At 45.8% G+C, this 26,816-nt stretch overlaps 1 protein-coding gene across 1 annotated transcript in view; it reads right to left on the bottom strand.

Annotated features, from left to right (window-relative positions):
• Positions 1–24,959, bottom strand: part of LOC149355428 (methionine aminopeptidase 1) — a 31,256-nt gene extending 6,297 nt beyond the window's left edge. Inside the window, exons 1-13 of the mRNA XM_089583789.1 lie at positions 24,796–24,959; positions 24,276–24,327; positions 24,094–24,176; positions 23,451–23,511; positions 22,449–22,540; positions 19,781–19,864; positions 16,957–17,024; positions 16,767–16,837; positions 11,617–11,748; positions 9,694–9,799; positions 7,062–7,099; positions 6,851–6,916; positions 2,897–3,088 (exon numbers count right to left, since the gene is read on the bottom strand). Of these exons, the coding sequence (XP_089439915.1) occupies positions 2,925–3,088; positions 6,851–6,916; positions 7,062–7,099; positions 9,694–9,799; positions 11,617–11,748; positions 16,767–16,837; positions 16,957–17,024; positions 19,781–19,864; positions 22,449–22,540; positions 23,451–23,511; positions 24,094–24,176; positions 24,276–24,327; positions 24,796–24,936 (1,158 nt within the window). The 5' untranslated portion in view covers positions 24,937–24,959 and the 3' untranslated portion in view covers positions 2,897–2,924. The remainder of the gene's footprint in view (positions 1–2,896; positions 3,089–6,850; positions 6,917–7,061; positions 7,100–9,693; positions 9,800–11,616; positions 11,749–16,766; positions 16,838–16,956; positions 17,025–19,780; positions 19,865–22,448; positions 22,541–23,450; positions 23,512–24,093; positions 24,177–24,275; positions 24,328–24,795) is intronic.
• Between the last annotated feature and the right edge of the window lie 1,857 nt (positions 24,960–26,816).

Below are 26,816 nucleotides of genomic sequence, written 5' to 3' on the forward strand. Positions count from 1 at the left end.
TTGCTAAACCTGGCTGAACCCTACTGCAGCACCCTCTTCATGGTCAAATGTGTGAGCAGTACGAATGCCGACGAACGAGTGTACCGCACTGCGGCGCTGAATTATTTGAAAACTATTCGGAAACTTGAGAACTGATTTGTTTAACTTCGAATAAGTTGATTTGTTCATTGAATCGAATTGCTATTAAAAAATTTAATTATTCACACACCTCTACAAATGTCCCATGTTTCATGACCTGAGCTTCATATAACACAGCAATACACGCTGGGGGGGTTAGTTGGTGCACGTCTAGTCTCTCTTCCTTATGTGCTGCCTTTTTATGACTTGATATAACATCAATCACTTTTCAACTTCACAGTTACGGACTGCTCCACAGTAAACTCCTGTCAAGATAAGTTCTCTGATCAGATGAACACGTTAAAACATCTCCCATAGGACTCAGAAGTAAAAAAAATCGGCTTAAGACGAACTCTTTCATGCGCCCTTCGGCTAAGACAAACGTTTGCAGTGACCGTGAAACACAGCAACCCCGCGTAACACTACCTACAGAACGTCCATGCAAATAATACACCTACACGTAAGAAACAGTATTTCCACAAGGTAGCTTCCGTGCATCTCCAAGCAAGAGCGCAGGGAAGCTGTCTTGTGGGGCACGCTTTCTTGGGTGCAAGATCTGTGCCTGGCATGGGAACTTTTGCTCCTACGAGTAGCGCCGAAATCTGATATGGCCAGATGCTGGCTACACGCAGCATGTGACATGCGTGGCCGAGTGCACCCGCTCGTTGACTTAAGGCTTAAACAGTTAGGAGCCGAATGTTAAATTGACGCAGTGTTGCAACAAGCGCTATTGCGGCGCCGATGGCCAGATATCGGCGGCGCATGCGCATTGCCTGCTGCAGAAAAAAAGATAGGTGTTGCACCTTCTTGTAGAGTTTGTAACAGCCATGCTGCAGAAGCAGTGAGACAAACAGACGCACGACTACCCAGCTTGGGCACCCTTGAAGTGCATGAAGCCAGAGGGAAAGCAAAAATCAGAAAAAGGTTTATGGTTTATGAGGGTTTAATGTCCCAAAGCGACTCAGACTATGAGAGACGCCGTAGTGGAGGGCTCCGGAAATTTCGACCCCCTGGGGCTCTTTAAGGTGCACTGACATTGCACAGTACATGGACCTCTAGAATTTCACCTATATTGAAATTTGACCGCTGTGGCTGGGATCGAACCTCCGTCTTTCGGGTTAGCAGCCGAGTGCCACAACTACTGAGCCACAGCGGCGGCTGCAAATACCAGTTGCAGAAGAAGCAAAAAAAAAAAAAAACCGCAAAAAAAAAACCCCTAGACAAATCCTGTTTTCAACAGCGAGATGTTTCATGACCTCGCTCTTCAGCTCACTTCATAGTAAAAGAAATGCTCTATTTACGATGATCCCCTCATTTTAAGGCCATAGTATTCATTGTTTCTTGTTAAACATATTAGGCCACATCTAGCATGTTCGTATATCTTTTTTGGAGCACTTCAGATAAGACAAACACACTTTCATTGTCCTTTCAAGCTTGTTTTAAGTCTACTGCATTTTGAAAATGTTTTTTTTCTTTAATGCGGGAAAAACGTATCACAGGAGAAATGTATGATCCAATTTGTTCAATTTTGAAAAATGTAACTGCTGAATGCAGTGCAAAGGCACTGACAACTTCACTTCATAAAATACACCTCAGTACCGTGGGGAAGCCACAGCGGCTGCTGACTGCCACAGCGCTTCTGCTTTTCATGCTGCGTTCCCCAGACCCGGCCCACTTGTATCTAAGTGCATCCCTGTAGTTCACAGATGCTTCACCCCCTTGCCTTTATGCAGCGTGAAGAAACATCAGTGTTTCTTCTCTTCATGTCTCGTCCCTGCAAAAACGGCTCTCTCGAATGCTAGCGTGCTGTTTTCACTTCTGTTAGTGATGCTGGTGCTTCGCCGCTGCATACTAGCTCATGTTGCGTGCCCTCATGTTTGGCCCCCTTGTATGTTTGCACATGTGCAGCTGGTCAATGAACGGATTATACAACAACAGTTTGCCAAAGTTTTAAACGTAGCAGCTGGGAAATCGTGTTATCCGGGAAAGTATTAACCGGGATAAATGCAATTTTATGAGGCATTTTTAATGTCTGCGAATTTGAGCGTAGAAACCGGTAAATCGTATGAACGGGGAACATATCAGCGAGGTTTTACTGTACTCTTATGTAGCAGCTGAGGTGAAAGACCCTGTTAGCAGCATTCTTACAGAGGAAGCAAGATGAAATAATTTTCAGGCTCACTAAATAAATGTAACAACACTTTGCTTCAAATGTGAAAATTTCACTTCCGACATCTCGGCTGAGCGCTTGCCAGAACTGAAAGTTCAATGGCTATTCTACCTTTGAGCTGCCCTACGCAGCAACACTGCAGCTCGTTTCACATTTACTTCCTTCTGTAAAATCAGGCACCTTTGCTTAAAGGCCTTTGAAGAGTGCCATGTGACAGTGGTATAAAGGTGCCATATGCAATAAAGTTTTTTCTTGAAAATTCCTCATATTTGGCTGCTATTTTTTTAACAGTAAACATCTGAAAGACTAGAAATATCCCTGGAAAACAGTTTACCACAAAACTGCAGGGAACACACTGAAGAAACAACTTCACATTAACCAGAATAAATTGCTCGAAAACACTTCTCCAATAACCTTGAGTTTTTAAAATTTTTCAAAAATATCTGAAAAAAGTTGGCACCAGAGGTTGGCAGCACCACCCGTGGGAAAACTTACACAGGCCTTTAAAACTCTGTGTAAGCTACCTACCACTTCATTTGTTTATCGGGCAACCAATGTGCTAAAAGACAGAGACACCACCACTGTTGAGCATACAATGCGCACACACACCTAGGGTGCTCTCCTTGAGGGAAATGGGTCACTTGTCCATGAACCAGGGCTGGCCACCATGACTGCGTCGACGCGTCAAGATCTCGCACCCGGTGTCTGTCACAAGCAGGGTCTGCTCAAACTGGGCCGAGCGCTTGCCATCGGCTGTCACCGCGGTCCAGTTGTCAGGCCACACTTCGTCGTGCCACGTTCCTGAGTGCCAACAAGGAGCCACAGACAAGTCAGTGTGTGCGGCTGAGCTGGCTGCAAGTACACACACTAGTCAGAGTATGAAGACCCAACACCATCACAACACGTCCCGTCTCACTACCAATATGAGTGGCAAAATCGTTTTCATCCCCCCTAAAGAGAGAGCAGCAGCTACGTGTTACCTGTGGCCACAGGAATTTGCAGACATTTATTCACAGCCAAGCCACTTATAACGAACCTGACAGTCACGGGGATTGTGTTCGTTGTATCCAATGTTTGCAGTAAGTGGATTCTTTGTATTTCAGCCAAAAACACTATGTCTGCCAAAAGTGGTATTTATTCCTTAAAAACTGCGTCATGCAAGTCTATTTCTTCAAAGCACACCCTACCAGTGCGCATTCCAGGCTCTTCACCAGAAATTCGCCAAAGTCGTTGCTGTCAACAGTCTGCTTTAGGGATAGAATAAAACTAATCATGGCTGAAGTGTGCGCATGGAAGCTGGTGGGGGAGTGCTTGTATTTTGCATACAACGGCTTCATCAGAGCACAGCTCTACATGTTGTTGGCCACACTAATGTAGTCATCCAAGGCCACATTCGACCAACTATGCATCAACAACACCTTGCCGCAAATCTACATGCATCTGATCATGTGCATCTTCGTCAGTGTCATCCACTGTTATTGGGCCCATGCAGCGATGCATGTAGCGCAGTGTGTGTGCGCGAAGACTGCATCAGCTGCACAGTCTGCTATCTGGCTCTGCCTGCACGTGGTAGCAGCCGACTGGGCATTTGATGCATACCATGCGACCAGTGTGGCCAGCAAGGCATCCAAACTTTTCAAATTGCTGCCATTAGCTGATCCACAACCACGCACGGTATTGCTTTGCGTTCAGCAGTGCCACTGTCATGCCCAATGTGCTTCTCCATTTGGGATGGTTCACCCAGTTGGCGCACACACAGGCAATGACTGACCTTATAGGCCATCGGTGCATGTTTGTCTGGCGGTTACCAACAGTTTCAATGCCACCTTTTTCTAGCTTTTTTTGGGGGGTCAATATGTTCTTTCCGGGCAATGATATTGCAGCAGAGAGATGCTCTTCAGCCTCTGCGCTAAGCTGGAAGCATGTGCTTTTCAATGGCGAGTTTACGGCACCTCTTCGTGCGCTTTAACCGAATGATGTGGTCAACAGTTGTTTGTCGTATCTGAGAGCAATTGCCACTGCCCTGATGCATATTCTGACAGTAGCACCACACTGGTTTGCAATCAGCAAGTGTTTGTTAAATCAGCAGCTGTTATAAGTGTGCTTGACTGTATTTATTGGTTCAGGTACCTACAGTGCCCTTACAGGCATTATTGTAGCAGGCGGGAAGAAGCAGCCAGAAAAACATTTGTCCCGCACTTGTAAAGAATGGTTGTGGTATGTGTGGGCACAAAAATTGGGCATTTACATTGGTGGAACTGACAAACTGCACTTGGAGCACACCTAGGAGCAGGAAAAACTGCCTTTTGGAGCAGGCAAAATGGAGTTATGGAGCAATTTGGGAGCACCTAAAATGTGGATTTATCAATTTTAAACTAGCACGAAATGCACTTCAGAGCAGTATAGACCTTACACGCACACAACGAACCATTCGATCTATAAAAGTTGCAAAATGTGTTGCCACTCCTAGCTACTTCCTCCTCAAAATACATTGTGCGTTCATAATACTTAACTCTACCAAAGTATCCCCAGCAGTTCTATCAAGCACCCTCCAGCTTGAACAATGATGGTAGCACCGACAGCATACAGAAAAGACTCACACAGCCTGTCCTCTAGTTTTCTGCATGCGTCTTAATGCTACGTTCGTTTAAACATTACATCTGACCAACTGGTCCCTCAATATACATAACACAGCAGCTGCCTGGAAATAATGCTACCTTGTAGAAACAACTGCAATGAGCAGCCATAGGTCTAAAGTCTAGTACATGCACTCCACACACTGCTGGCGTCTGGCTGTATGTACAGCAAGCCCAGTAGGAATATGTTTGCAACTTCCTTTATTGCACGCTACCAAAATATTAATAAACTGGGATAAATAACAGAGGAGCAGATGATGAGGTGATTTTTCGCACACTGTCAACCACTGCACAAAGTCAATTTTAAATTGCCTACTTATGTTGCATCAGAGCGGAATGAACTTCTTCCAGACGTTAAAGGATGTTTGGTAGACTGCCGTTTGCTTCCTCCAGAAGCACAAACCGCAGTCGTGGCCCAGTTGTTTGAGCGCCCGTCTCGGCTGCGGGAGGTGGTTGGTTCGAAACCCACCGCCGGACACCCACCGGTAAAAATGGGTATAAGCCACCCCCGGCCTGAAGCTCGGCTTTCTTTAGGGGTGCACGTTTGGGAGAAGCTTTGTAAACCTCGCTGCGCTCCTTGTGGGCCAAGCCCAGTTTTGAACGCACTCACAGCCTGCTAAAGGTGCTTCCCTTCGCCCAACGTGGTTCTAACGCGGTTCAAGCGCACGCCCTAGCGCAACGGCCTTTCCCTCATATGTGAGGAGAAAGAAAGCCCCTCCGCAATGAAAGACTCCCTAAGCGCCTGCACTGATCCTCTGGCTCACAGCATCAGCAGCAGGCTGCACTGCACTCGGTGCGATTGCGTGGGCTAGCTTCTAGCCTGACATTTCTGTCGTACATTTCTTTTCTGAACTCTGCAGCAAAACGTGGTTTCTAGACTGCGACGAAACCGGAGAATGATAAAAGTGGTTGGAAACAACCGCCACAGCGCACGTGGATTGCAATTTCGCCCCTTCATAGCAGCACCACAGCTTGGCTCACTCCTGCCAGCTGAACTGCACAGAATAAAGCAAAATGGCGTTTACTTTTCCCCATTTCTCAATTTTCTCTAAGTCTCCGCGAAAAAATCACAGTTGCCGCCATTCACTGCACATGTATGATGCGACGCGACACGCTACGCTGGCCATGCACGCACAGACAGGCACGGATGAGCCTCCGCCGCGCTAGCTGGCACCACTGGCCGCTGATGCGAGCTTCAGGGCTGCATTCAGCCAAGCTGTAGCCAAGCAAAACGCTCACAGGCAAACAGCAACCCAAACTGTCAGTAGTTTTTTTTTTTTTTTTTTTTTGCGCGCAGAGCTTTCCACGCGGTGCAGAGTGGCGCCTGAAACTACTCAAGGTGCAATTTGCCCTCCATGGAGCAGGATGGCGCAGGGAAATCCTTATGGCCCACCATGGTGCATATGGCGCAGCAATTCCACCCCTGCATTTAAAATATTTGCTGGTGCCTGTTCTAGGATTGAGGGATGGAAAAATTTAGGGAGGGAGGAAAATGGGGCAACTGCCTATCACGTGGTAACACGTTTGGAATGGAACTTAGCTGAAGAGTTGCAGCAACCATAGACTTACATTAGGAAACAATTTTAGGATAAAATGCCACATGACACTTCTGTGCTGGTTTACATGAAAAAATAAAAAACTTACCAAATAAATAACACATTTTGATGGCCAAAACAAGCCAGAGCACATCATTTCACACTGCTGTGAACATGCTAGAACTTTTCAGCTAAATCTGTGACGTCTGAAAAAGCGCTTGACCACAGAGTGTAGAATGATTCATATTCCACAATCCATGCAAGCAAGTCTATTTCAATGCAAGGTTCATTGCAGGTGTCAAATTAGCTGGAGCATGCTTGGGTTCAAGGCCAAAAATTCATACTCTTAGGAACCCTGGGCAACAGCCTGCATTGCCTGGAAGTGTCCATACCTTCTGAGATCATGGGCTCAATTGTGAAGCAGTGGCCAGCTTTCATCACACCAATGGCCTTGTTTTCTGTAAAACAAGCGGTAATCGGGGGAAAGGAATAATGTGGTAGGTAAGCGCGTCACACTAAAACAGAAAACAAGCTCCACAACAGACACTCAAGAAATCCACCACAGAAAATGCTGCAAGCAGGACTTGAAAATATTTTACTTACTAGCATAGTGTGGAACACTGGGTGCTGTGTGGAACAATCTGGAATAAGATGTAAACAATGAAACTGTCAGAAAAGGGGACGGGAAATATGAAAAGCAGAGCCCGGACATATTGGGTGTCGAAAGAACTGTGCTCCTCATAAAAAATGAAACACCTGAAATTATGATTTCGAGCCTGGAAATGACCAGAGTTGGCACACAATGATTTCTACAGCACATTTCTTCAACTCAGAATCACTAAGGCCATGGCATGAACGCCGATGCAGTGCCAAGTTCTGGGAAAGAAAGGAATGAAAGTTTGCCAGACACTCTCAGCACACAAAGCGTCGCCGATTTTGCACTTAATGGCAGTAATCCGCTTCAGGTGGACAGAAAACTTTCATTGCAACTGCATGCGAAGAGGCACCCTCCCTGTTTTCCTGATGCACTTTTTGGTGGCTCCGCACTAAAGACAAACGCTCAATTCAATGCTGCCAAGAACAGTATCCAACATCCAGGAGACAAGACTTGGCACGCCGTTGAGCGACAGTCTTAAGTTTAATTTTTATGACGAGGACTCTACATAGGGCACACCTGATGTGGTGACAGTGCAAGGCACTTCGTGCTAACCATCAGTCTTATATTTGCATGGTTCTTTTGGTTTGGTTTATTTTAGGGGGTTTAACATCCCAAAGCGACTTCAGGCTATGAGGGACGTCGTATTGAAGGGCTCCGGAAATTTTGACCATCTGGGGTTCTTTAACATGCACTGACATCGCAGAGTACATGGTCTTCTAGAGTTTCGCCTCCATCGAAATTCAACCGCTGCGGCCGGGATCGAACCCACGTTTTTCGGGTCAGCAGCTGAGCGCCGCAACTACTGAGCCACCGCGGCACCCGGTTCTTTTACATGGAGGACAAATTGAAGTTGGCCTGTATCGATAGACTAACACAGTCCAATAACCAAAACGCTAATTTAAAAGAAAACAGGGCTTTTACAGGAAGGAAAAAAAAAGGTCCAAAAAAGAAGTACAAGGGTCGGCATCATTGGCCGATTTCACAAGCAAACTGCGATGTGCTGACATTTTTTTGGCAGTGGATCCCACTTATATTCATTTCAATACGGTGATTATGGATCCCTTTTCAATGCAGACATTATGAGCTTGTACATCAAGTGACAGGAAGGTTCTTAAATGCAATTTTCTCAGCAACAAATGCATCTCTTGCAGCCGGACAAACATCAACACGCTTGGACAGATCCATAGAATCATTTCTACACGAGAAAAAAGTTGAATGCAGCTGCCTTTAGTTTCCCTTTTTTTTCTCTACAGAAACGGCCATTACTTGAAGTCATAAGTGCGGAGAAACGTTTCCTCTGCTGCTCGCGCAATGCCGCTATGAGTGGGGTGGGGAGGCACCTGCTTCTTTCCGCATGTTCCCTCGCTAGGTCTGCCCGCTGTTGTTGCCCCAGGAAACGGACTCCTCACCCTGCGTTGTTGGCGCTCTCCACCGTCCCCGCTTCCGATGCGCAAGAGCTATCGGTGCCTGAATCACCCGAGCAACTGCGTGGTGGCGGAGGGCATGCACTGATTGTGTAGTTTCTTTTTTGCTCTGCCCTATTATTTTTCGCTGCTTCTGAGCATGCACTGTTCTAATGCCACGTGGTACAACATTCTAAGAGAAACCACCATCGACAGTGCTAGAGCATGGCGCGTTGTGTCAACTGTGGTTGCTCATTGCGACAGGCGTTCCTCTCAGGTGAGTTTATGCTTTATCGCCATGAAAATTTCGCATGGTTCCGCCAAATTTAGAGTAACTCGGCACTAGCTAAAAGACAGTCGGCGTAGCCAGTCTGTTATATCAAGATCAACCGCCGCAACACCTTTGTCACATGGAGGTCTCAAATACACGTGCTTCATTGGGGGCGGTGTTGGGGAATTCAGAAACTTCGTTATATTGAGGATTTGCTATATGGAGGTTCGTTACATCCAGGTTTAACTGTGTACTGAATGTTCCAATGTTCCGCTGAACGAGAGATCAATAAATGTACTTTTTCATAGGATTTTTGAGGGGATATTCTGACTTCAAAATAAATGACAATTCGACACATCCGGGATTGACTGTACCTCTACTATGGGAGGAGGGGGGGGCACCGGGACTGCACTAATTCGTCACAAAATATGGGTCATTGTATGAATGGGGCATGTATAATCGTGGTTCTACTGTAGAATACTTTGTTCAGATTTGAAGGCAGCCTCTTCTTCCTAAAAAGATGAGGCAGAGGAAAGCCATTTTCCGAGGAACTTTTGTTCATAAACTTCTACTCAACTTTTTCTGTACTGCGGCATCATTTCTCGGGCTACATTTGGGTACTTTTATTATTTTTTTTTCGTGCCCACAAAAGTGACCCCACATTATACAATCTTGTACTTTTTTCCATGTTTCACATCCACAAAGTTGGCCCTTATCCTACATACAGGTAAATACGGGATTTCCTAGTGCAGCCTTAGAATACACGAACTTGAGGTTCTCGAAAAAAAAAAAGAATGCATAAAATTTCGCAAACCGTCAAACAGCGTCAAAGCATGCCTTTGCCAGTTCCAAAAACTGGTCAGGAAGGCTTCACGAAGAACTGCTCTTCTTCGGCAATTTTACCTGTGGATTCCATGGCCGCAGTAACTGCGCACAACTGAAAAGCCGTGGGACTGGGCGTGCTTCTGGATGATGTTGCCTATCTCCCGGTACCGCATGCCAGGAGTAACTGCAGCCCAAAAGCATGGCTCAAGTCAGCAGGGCAAGGTTGGGGTTTGAAAGAACCAGTGGGAAAGAGAAGCTACTGAGATTCTCCCAACAAACACAGCACATCTTAGGTGCGAAAGTGATTTTCTATGCATCAAAAGCAGATATACCAACAATAAGCTTTGTTTCTTTAAGTACGAGAGTGCACACATGGTTGTGAAATGAAAAACTCTGTTACATAAACCACGCAGCACTTTTTGCAGGATTAACTACCCAAGGAAATCATGTCAGGACTCATTTTACATTCTATCACTGTTGGCCTTTCAGATGCGCCAATTATGCAGGTTTCACCCAAACTGAGCTCTGCTAAAAGACAAATCAATGTACTTTCTGCTAAAAATGGCGACACTCTAAATGTGATTAAAATAATTATATAAAAAGAACGCCTTTGCGGCTAGGAGCAGTCTTTTTGTTTGATGTATGAATAAAAGACTGCAAAACACGAGAAACTTGAAGGAAATGAAAAAGACAGCCGCAGTGGCAGAGTAAAATACGGCTCGCCAATCAAGGCACACAAATTTGTGATGCATACTTAACAGCCAGGGTGGAAACAATTAGTTTATTGAATTACGAACTCTTTGGCTAAAAAACTGGTTTCTGCACCACCAACAACAAAAAAATTAACTGCAAGGGGTTTAAGTACCGTAAAAACCGGAATATAGGTCGGACCGGAATATATAGGTCGACCTCCTAACTAACTAATTCTAAAAATGAAAAATATCTTTTTCAACGGCGAAAATACTGAAAGACACCCTTACCTTGAAAGAAATGCGACTCAACCGGTTGCACAATGGGGACAGTATTTATTTTCATTTAGATGCTGCTCGTATGTACACCCGGCTGATTCTTTAACACTATCGCACAACCATCGACCCATGTCCTTGTCAGCACCTTATTAACGGCTCTGAATGGCAAAACAAGCGAGATACGCACATGTGTACACATGCGCTTACTCTCGCTTCTTTCGCCACTGTGTGATAAGGTGCTGACAAACACTCGAGGCAACGGCTGCGCGATACTGGTAAAGAATTGGCTGGGTGTACAGTACAGAGAAAGGCATGAACTGTGCAAGCGTTACTCCAAGTCATCAGAGTCGTCCAAACTCGAGTCGGATGACAATTGCGTCTCGCTGCCCACGTCCCATACAGCATCATCCTCTGTGCCGTCTAGCGCATTGCTTATGCTGCATTTTCTAAAAGACTTGCGCACCATCTCTGTAGGAATAGATTTCCACCCCAACAACACCCAGCCACAAACCAAAATAACTTTGTGACAACGGAAACACAAATTGGCGGTGCCACAACGTCGCCATATCCGCTGCTGCTGCTGATGGCGATGGTGATGGAGGCTGTTGATTTCAGTCGCCCATTGTTGCAAGGCTTCCATAGTTTTTCCGCCAATGACCGGCATATAAGATGGGGGTCGACTTTTTTGCCATGGTTTTTGAAAAAAGTTCGACCTATATTCCGGTTTTTATGGTATTCAAATGCATGGCAGTTCAACCCATGATTAAACGGCTTATGTTGTCAGTAAGAATTTCTTGGGAATGTGTTATATGGCTCCCCCCCCCCCCTTCAGGTCTCGTTCTTGGTGCATCCACCATTACACTGTGCTCAAGCATGTTGGATAAGGCGGCACAATATATTACATGAGGTAAGGGTACAACCACATGAACAGAGCTCAAAAAGGGCACCACTAAAATGATGTGTTCCATGCAGGCTTCAAAAGTTCTAACAGTATTCACGTCCCAAAATGCTTATGTTGACCTTGCAAATTTACCTGCTTCAATCGCCTTGCTGAGACACTCATGGGTGACTTGAACAAGCTTGCGGCCACTCTCATTTACGTTGCCGATAAACACAGTCTCGTTGAGATCTCCATGGAAGCCCCGGTGGTACACCGTTATGTCCACTGCACACACACAAGACAAAGTGAGGAAAGGGTTGTCAAAGGCAGAATTTTTCTCCCAACATGCCAGAGTCAATGAAAACTATGACAGGCATTATTTCTCCCCAAGTAAGATAGGCAAAATGACAGAACTGTGTGGCTAAGAACAAAGGAAGCAATGAACCCGTTTCATACACACATGTGTTGATTGTGGTGTTAATGTTCACCAATAAAATGTGGATTACGTGGTCCCCAAGTGAGTCATTGCTTCACAGGTGCGTGCAGTGTTGTCATGGAACCACGTAAACACATTCCCCTACAGAAAACGCACAAAATATAGCTATATTATTCTGTTTTGAAAATTTGCTCTTCACCCACTAGTAGGGTAAGAGCACTGAGGTGAAGTCCACTTAATACTGCAGTTATGAAAGAGGTCCACTGTGCACGACAGGCATAATCAACTCTCACTGGGGCCTAAAGGGCATGGCAAAGGAGTGGATGTGAATGCATACATCCATGAACGGCCAACCAATTAATATTGTATTACGATGTTTTACAAAATAAAACTACTGAACTGCTGTTAGCCACAGTTTCAAATTTGGTACCTAACAGACACACTGACCAAATACGTACAGACTGCAAGTTAGAACCCACAAGCCTATGGCCTTGCTTATAGCAGCAGCATCATGGGTACAATTAATAGTGTACAGTTGGCCCAATGTTGCATCGATGTTTGCCCAGCTGAATCTTGTAGCTGAATACATTAATGACACTGCAAACTTCTAGCCTGAATGAAGGCTTCTACAAAGAGCTAAGACAAGAGACAGGAATAAGCATTGCTGCCTGTTGTCTCAGTTCTCGGCTTCTGTCCGTCCACTTTTATAATGCAGTGAAAACTACACAATTCAACCAAATGGTCCGCATCACAGTCTTTGTCAAACAAACACATGGTTTATGGGGTTTAACATCCCAAAGCGACTCAGGCTATGAGGGACGCTGTAGTGAAGGGCTCCAGAAATTTCAACCTCCTGGGGTTCTTTAACGTGCATTGACATCACACAGAATGCGGGCCTCTAGAATTTCATTGCCATAGAAATTCAACTGCCGAGGCCAGGATCAAACCCGCGTCTTTCGAGTCAGCAGCCAAGCGCCATAACCACTGAGCCACTGCGACAGCTAAACAGACAGATTGACCATTTGAATATGTGTATTGGTCAAACAATTAGGGGAATCCCCCGAAGGTGGAGTAAAATTGTAAAAAGGGAGTAATTACTCATTGGCGTCCACTCAAGCGCAGCCATAGAGCTACAAAGGAAAGCTATATAGCTTCCTCAGAAACTTCGCAGTTAAAGGAAAATTCGTCCTGGTCTGGGGTTCGAACCCGGGACCACCGCTTCACAGAAGCAGTTGCTCTACCAATTGAGCTAACCAGGATGGCAACGGAAAGCCTACAGTTTTCCTTCGTAGCCGTAGGGCTGTGCTTAGGTGGATGCCCATGAGTAATTACTCCCTTACTGAATAAGAGTAGTGTCAACCAAGCTATGACAGGTCCACGAACAAGTTAACTTCCAATTCAAGCACTACACCCATCCTTACGCTGTTTGGCTAGAGCAGTGACTATTCTAAGTTTCAGTATAAAACGATTCTTTTCAAAAATAAAAGTAATCCAAGCAGATTTTGCAGCACGCAGTACACTCAGCTACCAGAAAACAGTTAGACCCACTAAAAGCAGATACTGAGTGGCTCCATTCCGACAGGCAGTGTTAAGAAGCACTGCACAGGTGCCAAAATGCAGAGCCCACAGCCGGAGTTCACTACTGTTTGAGGGACACTTATGTCCCCATGAGCACAACTTCAAATGACTTTTCATTTGAACCTCGATGCTTTTTAATCTTGTACTGGTAACAACCTTAAATGCAAAATGTTCATAGCTACACGTGGTGATAACTCCATTTTAAAGCATCACGGGTTGCATCCTCGAGGTGTCAACCACCATACTCCAGTAAAAAAGTCATCACCCCCCTTTTACCAAATAACAGTAATGGAAGTTTTGAATTAAACTTTCATCACTCTAGCTTGGTAAGGTGCGACTTCAGTCCTGCACGAGGATTCAAAAGCCATAGGCCAAGCCAAAGCTTATCAAGGTGCACTAAAGAGCGTTCTGGATAATTTTTTGGGGGGGTTTCCACGAATAGTTTCAGTCACAGACAACATAGCCCCAATTAATCCCATTGGAAATAAGAATGCCCGAGGACTCTCTGCTTTCAAGAGACTGCGGCCGCAGGGTGAAGGACCCCACTGCCTGCTCTGGCACCAGCGTACGCTTCGCTTCTTTCTTTGCATGCATCGGTGATCACACAGTTCCCCTTTCTCGAAGGTCCTGTGTCTGCCTCACTCTTGAGCTTTGCAACCTTGCGGCATCCATGAATCTACACTTTTTCATGCGATCTGCGGGACACCATCACGTTTTCTTGCAGGTGTTGTTCGGTTTGCGAGCAATACACACAATTTCAAAGACCACTCCGTGCGTTACTACATTATTACTCCGCCGATGACGGAGCGGTAGGCCGCCACACGACTGGCTGAAAGGCACTCCTCGTGTTGGTTGCCTTCTACTCTCTGCGCTCAGATCCAAAACAACCAATGTGAGGAGTGCCTTTCAGCCAGTCGTGTGGCGGCCTACCGCTCCGTCATCGGCGGAGTAATAATGTACCGTATTTTCCGGTGTATAAGACGCACCCGCCATATATGCAGGCTGTCATCGAAAAAGTTGGTATATAAGATGCACCCGTGTATAAGACGCCCCCCCCCCCCCTCCCCCCCCCCCCCCCCCCAATTTACCCAGTTAGGCTAGTAAGTTAATTAAACATGCTTGCGCGACCATCGTGAAATTCACCATGCCTGTGAGAAATTCTTAAGCAACGCTAAGTGACTGAAAAAGGCAACACTCGCCATAACAGCCCATGTTTTAGCAAAAGAAAGAAAACATGAAAGAACTCTCCCATATGTCCATAACAACATTTTATTTCTACTTAAAAACTTCGAAGTCTTCACCTTCGGATGCGCCATCAAAAAGTTTGCCCATTTCTGGAGGCAACGCGGCTGAAACATTCTCTTCGCAATACGTACATGAAGCAAACAAAGTAGGGTGGCTAAAAAAGAACACCGGCTTGTCTTGACAATGGCGAGAAGTGCAATTGTTGCCATCTTTTGGCATTTCACATTACTTTTGCTTGAAAAGGTGCCGTTTGTGATCCCGGAAATCGCCATCCCCACCGTTTCATGATAAAGTTCACCTAAAAAAAGTGGCGCACGGCGGTCCCCGTATTGAAGTATTAACCACATTACAACCGCGTTATTGGTAGTGATATTTTTTCGGTGAAAAAAGCTTGAACCTGAGTAATTTCTGAACTAGCAAAAAAAAAAAAAAAGAAAAATTCGTGTATAAGACGCACCCTTGTATAGGACGCACCAGCAATATTTAAAAAAAAGTGCATTACTACCACAAAATACGGTAGTAGTGCACGGAGTGGTCCTCTAAATTGTGTGCATTGCTCGCAAACCAAACAACACTTGCAACAAAATGTGACAGCGTCCCACAGATCGCATGAAAAAGTGTAGATCCATGGATGATGCGGGGTTGCAAAACTCCAGAGTGGGTAGACGCAGGACCCCAGAGAAAGGGGACCAATGCACCACAAGGAAAGAAGCGAAGTGTGTGCTTCCACCGGAGTAGACAGTGGTCTCACGAAAGCAGAGAGTCCTCGGGCATTCTTATTTCCAATGGGATTAATCTGTGGCTATGTTGTCTGCGAATGAAGCTATTTAACCCAAAAAACAAAAATAAAAGTGAAAATGAAGTTTTCCAGAACACTCTTTCATCATCATCATCATCAGCCTGACTACACCCACAGCAGGGCAAAGGCCTCTCTCATGTCTCTCCAATTAACCCTGTCCTTCGCCAGTTGCCGCCACTGTATCCCCGCAAATTTCTCATTCTCATCCGCCCACCTAACTTTCTGCCATCCCCTGCTACGTTTGCTTTCTCTTGGAATCCACTCCGTTACCCTTAAGGACCAGCGGTTATCTTGCCTTTGCATTACATGCCCTGCCCAAGCCCATTTCTTCCTCTTGATTTCAACTAAGATGTCATTAACCTGCGTTTGTTCCCTCACCCACTCCGCCCTCTTCCAATCTCTTTAACGTTACATCTATCATTTTCCTTTCCATAGCTCGCTGCGTTGTTCTTAACTTAAGCTGAACCCTCTTTGTTAGCCTCCACGTTTCTGCCCCATAGGTGAGTACCGGTAGGATACAGCTGTTGTATACTTTTCTCTTCAGGGATATTGGTAAGCTACCATTCATGATCTGAGAGAACCTGCCATATGCGCTCCACCCCATTCTTATCCTTCTAGTTATTTCCCTCTCATGATCCGGATCTGTGGTCACTACCTGCCCTAAGTAGACATATTCTCTTACTACTTCCAGCACCTTGCTACCAATTGCGAACTGCTGTTCCCTTGCTAGGCTGTTGAACATTACTTTGGTTTTCTGCATGTTAATTCTTAGCCCGACCGTTCTGCTCTGCCTGTCTAACTGATTGATCATGCTTTGCAGTTCTTGTCCTGAGTGGCTTAGCAAGGCAATGTCATCAGCGAATCGCAAATTACTCAGGTATTCTCCATTAACTCTTATCCCGAACTGTTCCCATTCCAGTCCCCGGAATACCTCCTGTAAGCAGGCAGTGAAGAGCATTGGAGAGATCGTGTCTCCCTGCCTGACACCTTTCCGTATTGGAATTTTATTGCTGACTTTATGGAGAACTATAGTAGCTGTTCTTTAGTGCACCTTTAAGGCAAGTTTATCATGCAGTCAAGGTCTTTCTCAAACAAACGAAAAGAAAGGCAGCACTGAATTTATAACATGAACTCTTTAGCATGCTTTGAACATCGTACCCTTAAAACACTGAAGCTTAATTACTGGAAACCCAAGCTAGTGCTTCGTCCAGAAAGCAAATGATGGGGAAATGAGCTTGCCCTCACCGTTCAACAGGTCCCCATCCTGTAGGGGACGCATGTCAGGGATCCCATGACAGATGACCTCATTCACGGACCTGGATGCAGAGCAAGGGTGCCTTAGGGTGCTTCCCCCCCCACCACCACCACCCCAGACAAAGTGGAATAGAAGCAGCTCAAAATAAACAGGAAAAGCCCCTGCACAGGACAGCCTTACGTGCAACATGACTTGGGAAACTTGTAGTAGTTGAGCGGAGATGGGTAGCAGTCACGCTCAATGCTAGCCTGGAACCAAGTGGAATGGTGCTAAGTAAAGCACGGCTATTCAAGCAATCTGCACAACGCACAGTACACTGTTATGCATCAAAGCATCTGGACAGCAACCTACAATCTCCTACCAACCGACCACATGAAAAATATGCGACAAAAAGCAGCTGCTACACTGGCAGCCACTGTGTATCGGACAGGGCCAAGAAACGGTTGCAGCAATTTGTGCTGCATGCTGTTCCAGTTCTTCATTTGTGGGCTATGAAGCCTCTCGTTGGTTTTTACTGCCATATGGAATTCTCTAAAATAAGGCAAAATGGAATAACAGTCACAAGACACCTGCAGCGCAGTTTTCACCACAGACACTGTTGTCTGCCCGTGATATGGCAAAAAACAGAAGCGTGGAATCAAGCAGCTGCAGCGCTTTGGCAGAACTTGTAATAGCATTGCTTTATCACACCTGGCTGCAAAAAACTGGGAAGTACCTACGAGGAGTTTTCAGCTCCAAACCACATTTCTAACAGCTGCCCCTGCTAAAATTCAGCAGCTGCTTAGTGCTTGCAATGCCCAAAATTGACAAATAACAATTGTGCTAGAGTAGTTACAACTTTTACTAACCGGGCTGAAAATTCTCAAGCCCATTATTTATTTGTACAACACTGCAAGCAATAAACGCGCAAGCAGGAGTGGGATATTATACAGTGGACAATCATTACACACTGAGTGCACGTGCAAAGGCTGTCACAGTGTATTCCACTGAATGCCTTGCTTAAGCTCCAATCAGGGAGCTGATGAACCAAAGCAACCACTTTTGGTTCATCATTTCCCCAACTACTGTGCAAATTATGAATGCTTACAGGACAACATGAACTGCCTGTGGCACACATTCCCATGTCTTACGCATGTTTACTGCTACTCTCGAACGTTGACGTATCAAACATGAATATTATGAATTATTGGCTAATTGAAATCTTCCCAAAATTTTTGACACACACCTGCAATATTTAGCACTTCGTACACCGAAGCTGTTGGCTATAAATCGAATGCACTGAACTCCCCAATGCCATGAGATGCCCACTCGGATGGCAGGCTCCACACCACTTCACAAGTGACTAGTGGTTGTGCAGCAAGTGTTCACGCCATGGTTTGTGCCTTCATCTCACACTTGCTAGTAGCACCATGGAAGATATACTGGCGTGAGGGTTGGCAGCCAGGCAGCCTGCACGCGCTCACGCCCCTCGCACCAGTCGACGGCGCCCCGGAATCAGAGATGCGGACGGTTGTAGCCTTGCAGCAACCAACATGAAGTGCCGCTGTCTGAACCCTTGCCCACACAACACTGCAGTAATGCGGGGAAGCTACCTCAGCTAGCCATTAGCTTCCTGCTGCCGGTGCTTGCATGGGATGCTGGATGGGGAAGGCAACCTATCTGGCGCTGTGCTGTTTTTTGCGGCCTCTGGAATCGGCGCTAAAACTTCGGAAAAGGTCTCTCCCTATCCTATAGTAACAGATGCCCAAGTTGCTGTTCCCTCACTGACTAAATTGTGCGCTCTTGCATGTGTTTTTAATGAAATTTTATATTACAAATTTCGGCTATATTTAGCTACTTTATGGTTTTTTTTTACCTGTTTCCTATAATGAGACTCAACAGCAGTGCCATAGCGTTGAACTCAGCTCAAAGAATAGCTCCTCAAGACCCACATTTACACCTAGATTGGCCTATATTTCTAATGCTGTTTAACAAATGACAACTAACCGTTCGAACATCCCCATGTATGCACACAGTCAATTCTGCTTATAATTCAAACTCAGATCAACCAGTGAAACTCACTGCCTATGGGTAAAGCTTGCGAGCACTTTACCTATGGTAGCCTTTATTTTGATGTTTTCACAAGAGAAAACACAGTCCACTGAAGCAATGCCAGGCTATAAATTCTTGCCAGAAATTGCTACACCTCAGTTGTTGCAATGGATTTCAAACTGAATAAGCTGAAAAAGAGCGAAGGCACTGTTATTTCATGCACAATGTGTTCAATGAGTAACTTCTGTTTGTGGCGCAAAATTTACCTGTCTTGCAAATCACTAACACTGAGGAAAGACAACTGCTAGCACGTGTGAAAACAATCTGCTAGTCACAGCTTCTTGCAGGCAACACTTCTCCACAGTATGGTGGTCATAGTAGAGGCTGGGGTTTAGTATTCCGGAATGGACTGCACTACCCAGCCCTTGTCTTCTCAGGTTCCCCAGAATTCTGCTTGGCGCTTTATTCAATAAAAGAGCGAAACAGACTTCCATGGACTTGAGCAGATACTTTGTTGGCTTGTACAGGGCTGTGCTGCTTGCAGTTGTGCGCTTAGTTGACACTAGTTAACTGCCAGCGCAAGGCCATGGCCTCTGAGCAGACATGGTGCGCTACTTCCTTATGTGCAAAAAATAACTGCAGCTTGCCAGTAGCACCCCCCACACCTAGCAGCAGCAGTGCAAAGGAGACAATGCAAGTAGAAGAAACAGCTTCTAAAACAAACTCTGTTATTTACCAACTAGCCTCAACCTTAAATAGCCACAAACAGCTATATGTTAGCACCCGGAACAGTTTCCACAGTTGACCACATTGCGAAGGGCCTGTGTCAAACTCTGTCAAAGTCATTGGTCAGATGACTTTGACATAATTTGACAGGTCTGCACATTTTATGACTGTACAAAGGTTAAAAAAGAAAAGAATGAAAAGCAAAAGACTCAAATGACTGTAACTGCAGTCATTGGTAGTAACCCACCTCATGCACAAGCCTGTCAAGTTCATCTGTGGTAACTCCAATTTCTGCTGCCCCAAGAGCAACATCCAAAACTTCTCTGGCAAGCTGAAAAAAAAAGAGCACACAACATGCAGGCTGCCACTGTCACGTATCTAAACTACACACGGCATTCACCATTTAAGCACGAAAAAAAGAAACCTCATCAATATAACTGCCCATGTTGCCGACATTTCTGATTAGTTGATGCCTGCCACAGCCTTGGCGGGGGCCATTGAAGTGGAACAAAAAAAAAAAAAACAAAAACAAAAAACTTGCCCATATTTAATTTTTTTCTCCTCTCGTATAAATATCTACAACCATCTTTTGAGCAATTGGCTTTTTATGATGATGAACTGCATCTAGCACATGCTGCTCCTCACAACAAAAGTTATTTGCATTCACAACGAGAAGACTTACTTCAAAAACTGTGAAGGTGGGTCCTACTCACCCACAAACTTAAGCCTGCACTTGAAGGGCTGTTACTCACACATAGAATGGACATTTTTTAACTTTTTTACTCATTTTGCCCCAGCTCTGTGTTTAGTGCTGGCATACACATAGCACATAGTGACAGCCATTGCAAGCAACATCTCTGTTTAGCAGACCATCAGCAAGAGACAACAATGGCAGTGCATGGAAGCTTTAAGTTTGATTACAGTCATGGGCCTGGGCTAAATGACAAGCTTTGATGTTCGTCTATTTGTGTGTTTAAATCTCTGATTACCGCAGCTTTTCACTAAAACACCATTTCAGTGCACAGTCGCTTCCTGGGCTAAGCACAAATGGTGCAGCCCTCCTGTCACTGAGTGGATGAAGTGGGAAACTTGCAGGCTCCAGTAATGGACCCCTAACTACAGGGTCAGCACAGAAAACATTTTGAGCATCCATCTGTCCACAAAAGCTGTCCACATGTTTCCAGTCGCGTGGCAGTACTTGGGTGCTGTAAACTTGAGATGTCTCCCGGGTTATAGAGGTTCTCAGGAAGGAAACCGGTTCGATCCAGCTTTTACAACACGCATTTTAGTGTGCAAAAGTATGTTTTATCCAAAAGTGGGGACCAATCTGCATGCCCTCCTGTGCCAGCTGCTACTCACTCTACAGATGATTTTGGGTGCAAGTTTCTGCTCTTGGCACAATCTGACGATTCAAGCTACAGTGAAAAACTGCTAAAAGAGGAATTTAAAAGCAAGAAGAAATGGAAACGCAAGGCTACGACACAACATGGATCGAAGCACAGAAATAATCAAAAGGTTGAAGAAACAACACAAAACAGATTCATGAAACATGCACACACAAAGTGCGTGTTTTTCAACTCCATGTGCCGCCATCCTATGCTCTTTCTTCAGCAGAGTTTGTAGCAGTTTTAGCGGAAAAAATTCAAGGGTTTTCAAGGACTTTAAAGGCCCTGGCATAGCAATTTCAAGGACCCAAAGCAATGTTTAGTTGCTAGCAGAGAAAATAAATTTAAGAACAAAATCATTCATTCTATTGAAAAAGAAAAAAATAGGCATACACTGCCTTGAAACACACATTAATAAACACATAAACTGCCTTGAAGTGCACACTGGTTAAGATTAACAAGAATGTACTCGAAGTTTTTCAGCGATTGCACAATAAATTGCTTGAACCTCCTGAATCTTTTCTTTTGCAGTTTTTCTAAGACTGTTTGATTTCACAATATATGTGATGTCATTAGCCGCCTCAGCTTTTACGGCATAACTGCCTGCAGCTGCCAACAAGTCCGCAACAGTTTTTGTAGCGTGAGCTACACTGGCCATGGATGAGCAGTTTCGCGTGAGCGTGGATGAGCCAAGCTGCGCATGCGCGAGGAGCGAGTGACAACACAGCTGCACAGCCGGAGCCGACAAGAAGAAGGAGAGGATGATGAGGAACGACAGCCAGGCTACAGCCAGGGAGAAGGAAAGCAAAGCCGCTGCTGAGCAGCGCAGAAGAGCGGAAAAGTTGAATTCGCCGGATCCCGAAGTGGTAGCCTGGCAGTTAGCAGTTAACCAGAGGAAGAATGAACAGGCTAAGGCCAAGCGCGCAGCGGAGACGCCAGAGCAACGAGAGGAACCCCTAGCAAAGCGGCGGCGCCAGGAAGCTGAGCGGCGTGCAGCACAATCAGGGCATGGTCAGGGCTAGAGAGCGGACACAAGCAATACACGCGACATTGGATTGACTTGGATTAGGACTTGCCAGATGTGGCCAGACGTTCACTCGAATCCGCTAAGCCTAGTCCAGTGCAAAAGTCAAGGACTTTCCAGCACCTTTACAAGATTCAAGGGTTTTCAAGGCCTTGAATATGGAGCTTTAGAAATCAAGGGTTTTCAAGGACCGCTACGAACCCTGTTCAGAGCGTAACAACACACTCAGCAGCCTGCAAGTGATTCCACAGCTTCCCATCTTAGGAGAGGCCCTGTGATAGGTCACATTAGGCACAGGAAGTGCCACGCAGAAATCCTTTCAAATGCTTTAGGAGAAAGTGGAGTGCAGGCTCCTCAGCTCAAGAGTAGCAAGCTCTCAAATTCAATGGTTAAAAAGATTGTGCTCTACTTGAGACAGTGTGCAAAAGCAACGCTCACCACTGCACAATATGGCTTCACAAACAAGGCCACTTCATACTACACAATGAGAAACGTGTGATACTTGCCTTAGAAGCCAGACGAACACCTTCAATCTCCTCCTCATCCAAGACTTTGATGACTGAGGAGTGCTTAGCAGCCTGCTCACTTAGAGGTATGCCTAAAAGGAATAAGCAAATTCCTACATTTCACCGATAGGTTTTTTTGTTTTTACACTTTTCAACTCTATACACATGTACAGTAAAGTCAGAACATTCCTACTTTTCAGTGAAATACTCCTGATTTATGAATATGCACTTCAGTAGACCCTTTACCCAGAGACATGAATCAGGCTTGTTCTATACTGCAGCTGATGGTACACACGTTAAAATATTTCCTTTTATTCACGGTTCATGTTTCCATCCAACAAGTCTCCCCTTGGCCCGCTCTGCCAGCTGTGGGCTGCCAGAGTAGGATCTTCCGGACTAATTTATTTCTCCCCTTTTTGGTGTGCAAAACCTAACTGCCCGGTCTCGGACCAGATACGTTAAATTATAACTGGCATTAAACCAGCGATAGGGTAGTGAGGCGGGTGAGGCTGTTCCGTTTATTATGCCTCGAATTAAAATCTATACAAATGTAGTAAATAATAAACCTCAACCTTTTAAGTTATCACTAAATACTGTAGAAAACTAGAAGCGGCGGTAGAACAAAGAAAACCATGATGCAAAGGGTCTTCCGATGTACAGCTTTGGTGGTGTTGAAAGGCTGTGCTCAGCACTGTACTTGTCAGTGTATGCCAAAATCTCATTCGAAACTGACAAATACAGACCGCCTAAGATGCGTTTCATTCCATGGCTGGCAAATGTTGCTACCAACTCCCGATCTTCACTTGTTACTTTGATCTCTTTGAACTATCACAGCAAACATGACCTTTGGAGCTTTACAACCACAGGTTCCTGCACTGAATGATTCTGCACAAGGGTCCAAAACTGCGAGTAATTTCAGCTCTGGGAGCCTGCCAAGAGTCAGTGTTACCCAGTAGTTACTAGACAAACTATTCTTTCCAAACCACAGGCAGGATGACTGACCTTCAGGATGTTCTGCGTAGTCAGGGCGCATGATGTGCTCAGGAACCTCCCGCTTAGGAGACTGCACAGCAAACAATTTCTTACGTGGGCAATGTGTACTCTGCAGTGCATACATTCGTTTCTTTTATTTATTTTGAAGGATTAGGATGTAGTATCTCAAATGAAAGTGGCAGCAGCACGGATTTGCGTACAATTCTTGAAAATGCAATGGAGAAATGTAACTGAACATTGCCAACCTTGTTCCACCCCCAGGGTGAAACTAACGGAGTATTCAAATCGGTGATCTGGGGCACAGCCCCGTATTACCGAAGGAGCGCAAAATCCAGCCTGGCCAACTGCCCAAAATGTCAATATGAATTGAACACTGAAGCATGCTCTTCGGTTCGTGGGGCAAAAAAAACGTGCTCCAGACCGCCGATTGAAATATGCCACAAGATTTCTGTTGCTACTGGCTGTGCCAAAGAAAACACCATTGGCAAGTCGCCAGGTGCACGCTCCGATATCTCCGAGGAAGCAGAATGAATTACGAGCAGCGCCAAACCGCAAATGCTGGTACTTAATTACGTTAAATTTGAATCTCTCTTAAATAACCGTACAATACCATATCCCTTCGCCATGAAACGAGAGAGAAGCAGGTTCTTACAAGGGGGAAGGGCCTCAACTTCCCAGTGAACATGAAGGATGGCCATGGATTGTATATGGCATTGGCAGCAGCCTTGGCGTTTTCTGAAATGCGCGGGGACAAAGGCAAGTGCAGTGCGTGAGCGTGTAAACACATGAACATCAATACAACGTCGCACATGCTCTTCACAGAAGTCAACTCACTGACAACCCGATGCACCTGCTTGTGGGAATCCCAGTTTCCTTTGAAGCAGTCCTGCGAAAAGAAAGGGATCAAATAACGCGCGATGTCGCTAGCCGCCGTGCTAGACCACCGCGGTTTAAGCGATTCTCCTGTCCGCTAACTAACGGCGGCGAAAACTGCGTTCAGCAAAACCACGGAGGTCTCCAACCAGATAACAAACCGCCTCAGCAAGTATCAAGTTATTGGACGGCTCTTTTCTGAGAGGCTCAAGGATGTTTTCCTCACCGAGATAGCCGGAAAACGATTACGCATTTCCGTGCTAGGATCCCATGGTTGAGAGAGCTGGTCGTGCGCGAGAGAACACCGCTCAGACAAAAATTCTCTCGGGCATGACAGGCTCCGCAAGCGCCAGCAAATTAGAGGCAGTCTAAAAACGGTACGAGACATAGCAATCTCCATGAATGGGCAGACGGAACCTCGCGCGAACAACACGTGCCGGAGAACGTTCTTTGCAGAAACACGCCGCGATCAAGACATTACCTGTGAGCAAAAATACGAGCCCTTGATTCCAAGTTTTATACATGTTGGACACTGGAGCTTGGCAAAGCTCTTGCATCCTGCCGTCCCACAAATATTTTGCAACATCTCGCCCTGCGCACCCTCCATGTCTACGGCCGCCATGTTGAGAGCAGCTGGAGTAATGGTACGTGGACGAATGGAACGTGACAGAGTGGTAGGTGGCGCCCCGGGTTATGAAAACTGAAGCGGAAAGGACGACGGAAAATGAGAATGGACACTTATGCTTGATAATTGTTAATTGTTTGATACATTGATGCTTATCTCTCGTTTGGAAGTCAGAGTCAGCGTGCTGTCCGCACTTCGTTGCATGGTATCGCGCTTTACACATTCCTAAATTGTGACCGACATCCTTTCCTTTCCTCATAGCTCTCTTGGGTGCATGGAGGAAAGAAAAAACTACATGCTTGGGTGTCGGATGTGCGCGGGCGCACTCGATAGATGTTTCAAGAATGACCAGAATGACTGAAATTGTATCCAGATCTATAATAAGGGAGTAATTACTCACTGACGTCCACCCGAGCGCAGCCATAAGGCTCGGGTGGACGTCAATGGTTAACAGCGCTCGGGCAGCCCGCTGGCGGCCCGCAAGTTCGTCTCTGACAGGAAAACGCATCATGGTCACGTGTGCTGGCGGCCACCGGAACCAGCTTGTCGGCAATCACGGGGGCAAGCAAGTCGCGGATCACGGAGGGCAGATGCTCTCTCTAGCTTCGCGTTCTGACGGTAGAAATAGGCTGCTTGGTATCGAAAACAACGACTTGCAGTTATTGAGGGCTGCGTGCCGCAGACTGCAGAACATGCAGCTGATCAAGCTCGCAAATCGGCAGCGACAACGCGAGCGTGTGCCTTCGGTGCACTGTGTAAGCTTCAAGAAATCCTCAAAAGCATGCGATGAGCAATCGCAATCTAACGTGTTTCAGTCGACACCACATAGGACGGAAAAACTGCCCGTGCGTTGTTTATAAAACGTACGACAAGCCGTACTCTCGGATTATTGCGTGTTTGCTTACTACGCAGTAAGTATATATGACTGGTATGACCGCCGACGATCGACCCTGGTGGACTCTGCTGTAGTCGTTGCGATTTCTACGCTCGTAACCTGCTTCCTGTAAGCTGTAAGCAGAAAAGAATCGGGATACGTTCGTTCAACTGTAGTCTGTCGGCCACCGGCTTTTGCTGCGGGCAAGGAACGCATAATCTCGGCACAATTTGCGCAGCTTGTTGAACGCCCACCTAGAACAAGCGGGTGCGCTGCATAAATTTAGCTGCGTATCGTTTCTGTAATTATACAGCTTTATAGCAGAGACTGGCACTGAAATGAAAGGCGCTACAATAAAGCCCTGCGTGTCGGCGCGCGCTCACGTTCCGCGTGTGTTAACACACGCGGAACGTCATGCAAATTTCTAGAGCTCATTTTTATCTATGTTTTTAAAATGAGCCAAACGCGAGGAGGTGCATGCCTGCGGTACTTCTAAGATATTTTGAGCATATGTAGCAGAAGGCCCGACCATGAAGCGACAGAATCAGCACTTGGTCGGCGCGACAGTTCTGTGTGGCCACATATATATGCCCGCAGAGATGTCTCGAGCAATGTGCTCGTGAGGGCTTTTAATAAAGGACATGTTTCAGTCAAGCGTTTTTCAAAGCATATCCACTTTTGCACTGCGCGCCAAACGCAATGAAGACCTACGCTCCCGTACCGCGCTCAACCAACACTTCGTAAAACACGGTCAGCGTCTGAACACGTACTCGGAACTGGAATCCGGCTGCTCTCGTGAAAGGCCTCGAACACCATCGCAATATCCGCCGGGCGCACGAAATTAACAGCCGAAATATTTTGTGAATCAGAAGTATGCGATCGTAATATGAAGCGAGCAATTGTGCTTTAGAGGTGGTGAGACGATCGAAATATGATCGCGCATACGCACGCAAAACGTATCAATAAACAGCGAGAACTACCGCAAAAGGTATCATTGTAGGCG

This window comes from Amblyomma mixtum, chromosome 3 (genome assembly GCF_055824585.1).
Source record: "Amblyomma mixtum isolate Tamu chromosome 3, ASM5582458v1, whole genome shotgun sequence".
In the NCBI taxonomy this organism is placed as follows: domain Eukaryota; kingdom Metazoa; phylum Arthropoda; class Arachnida; order Ixodida; family Ixodidae; genus Amblyomma; species Amblyomma mixtum.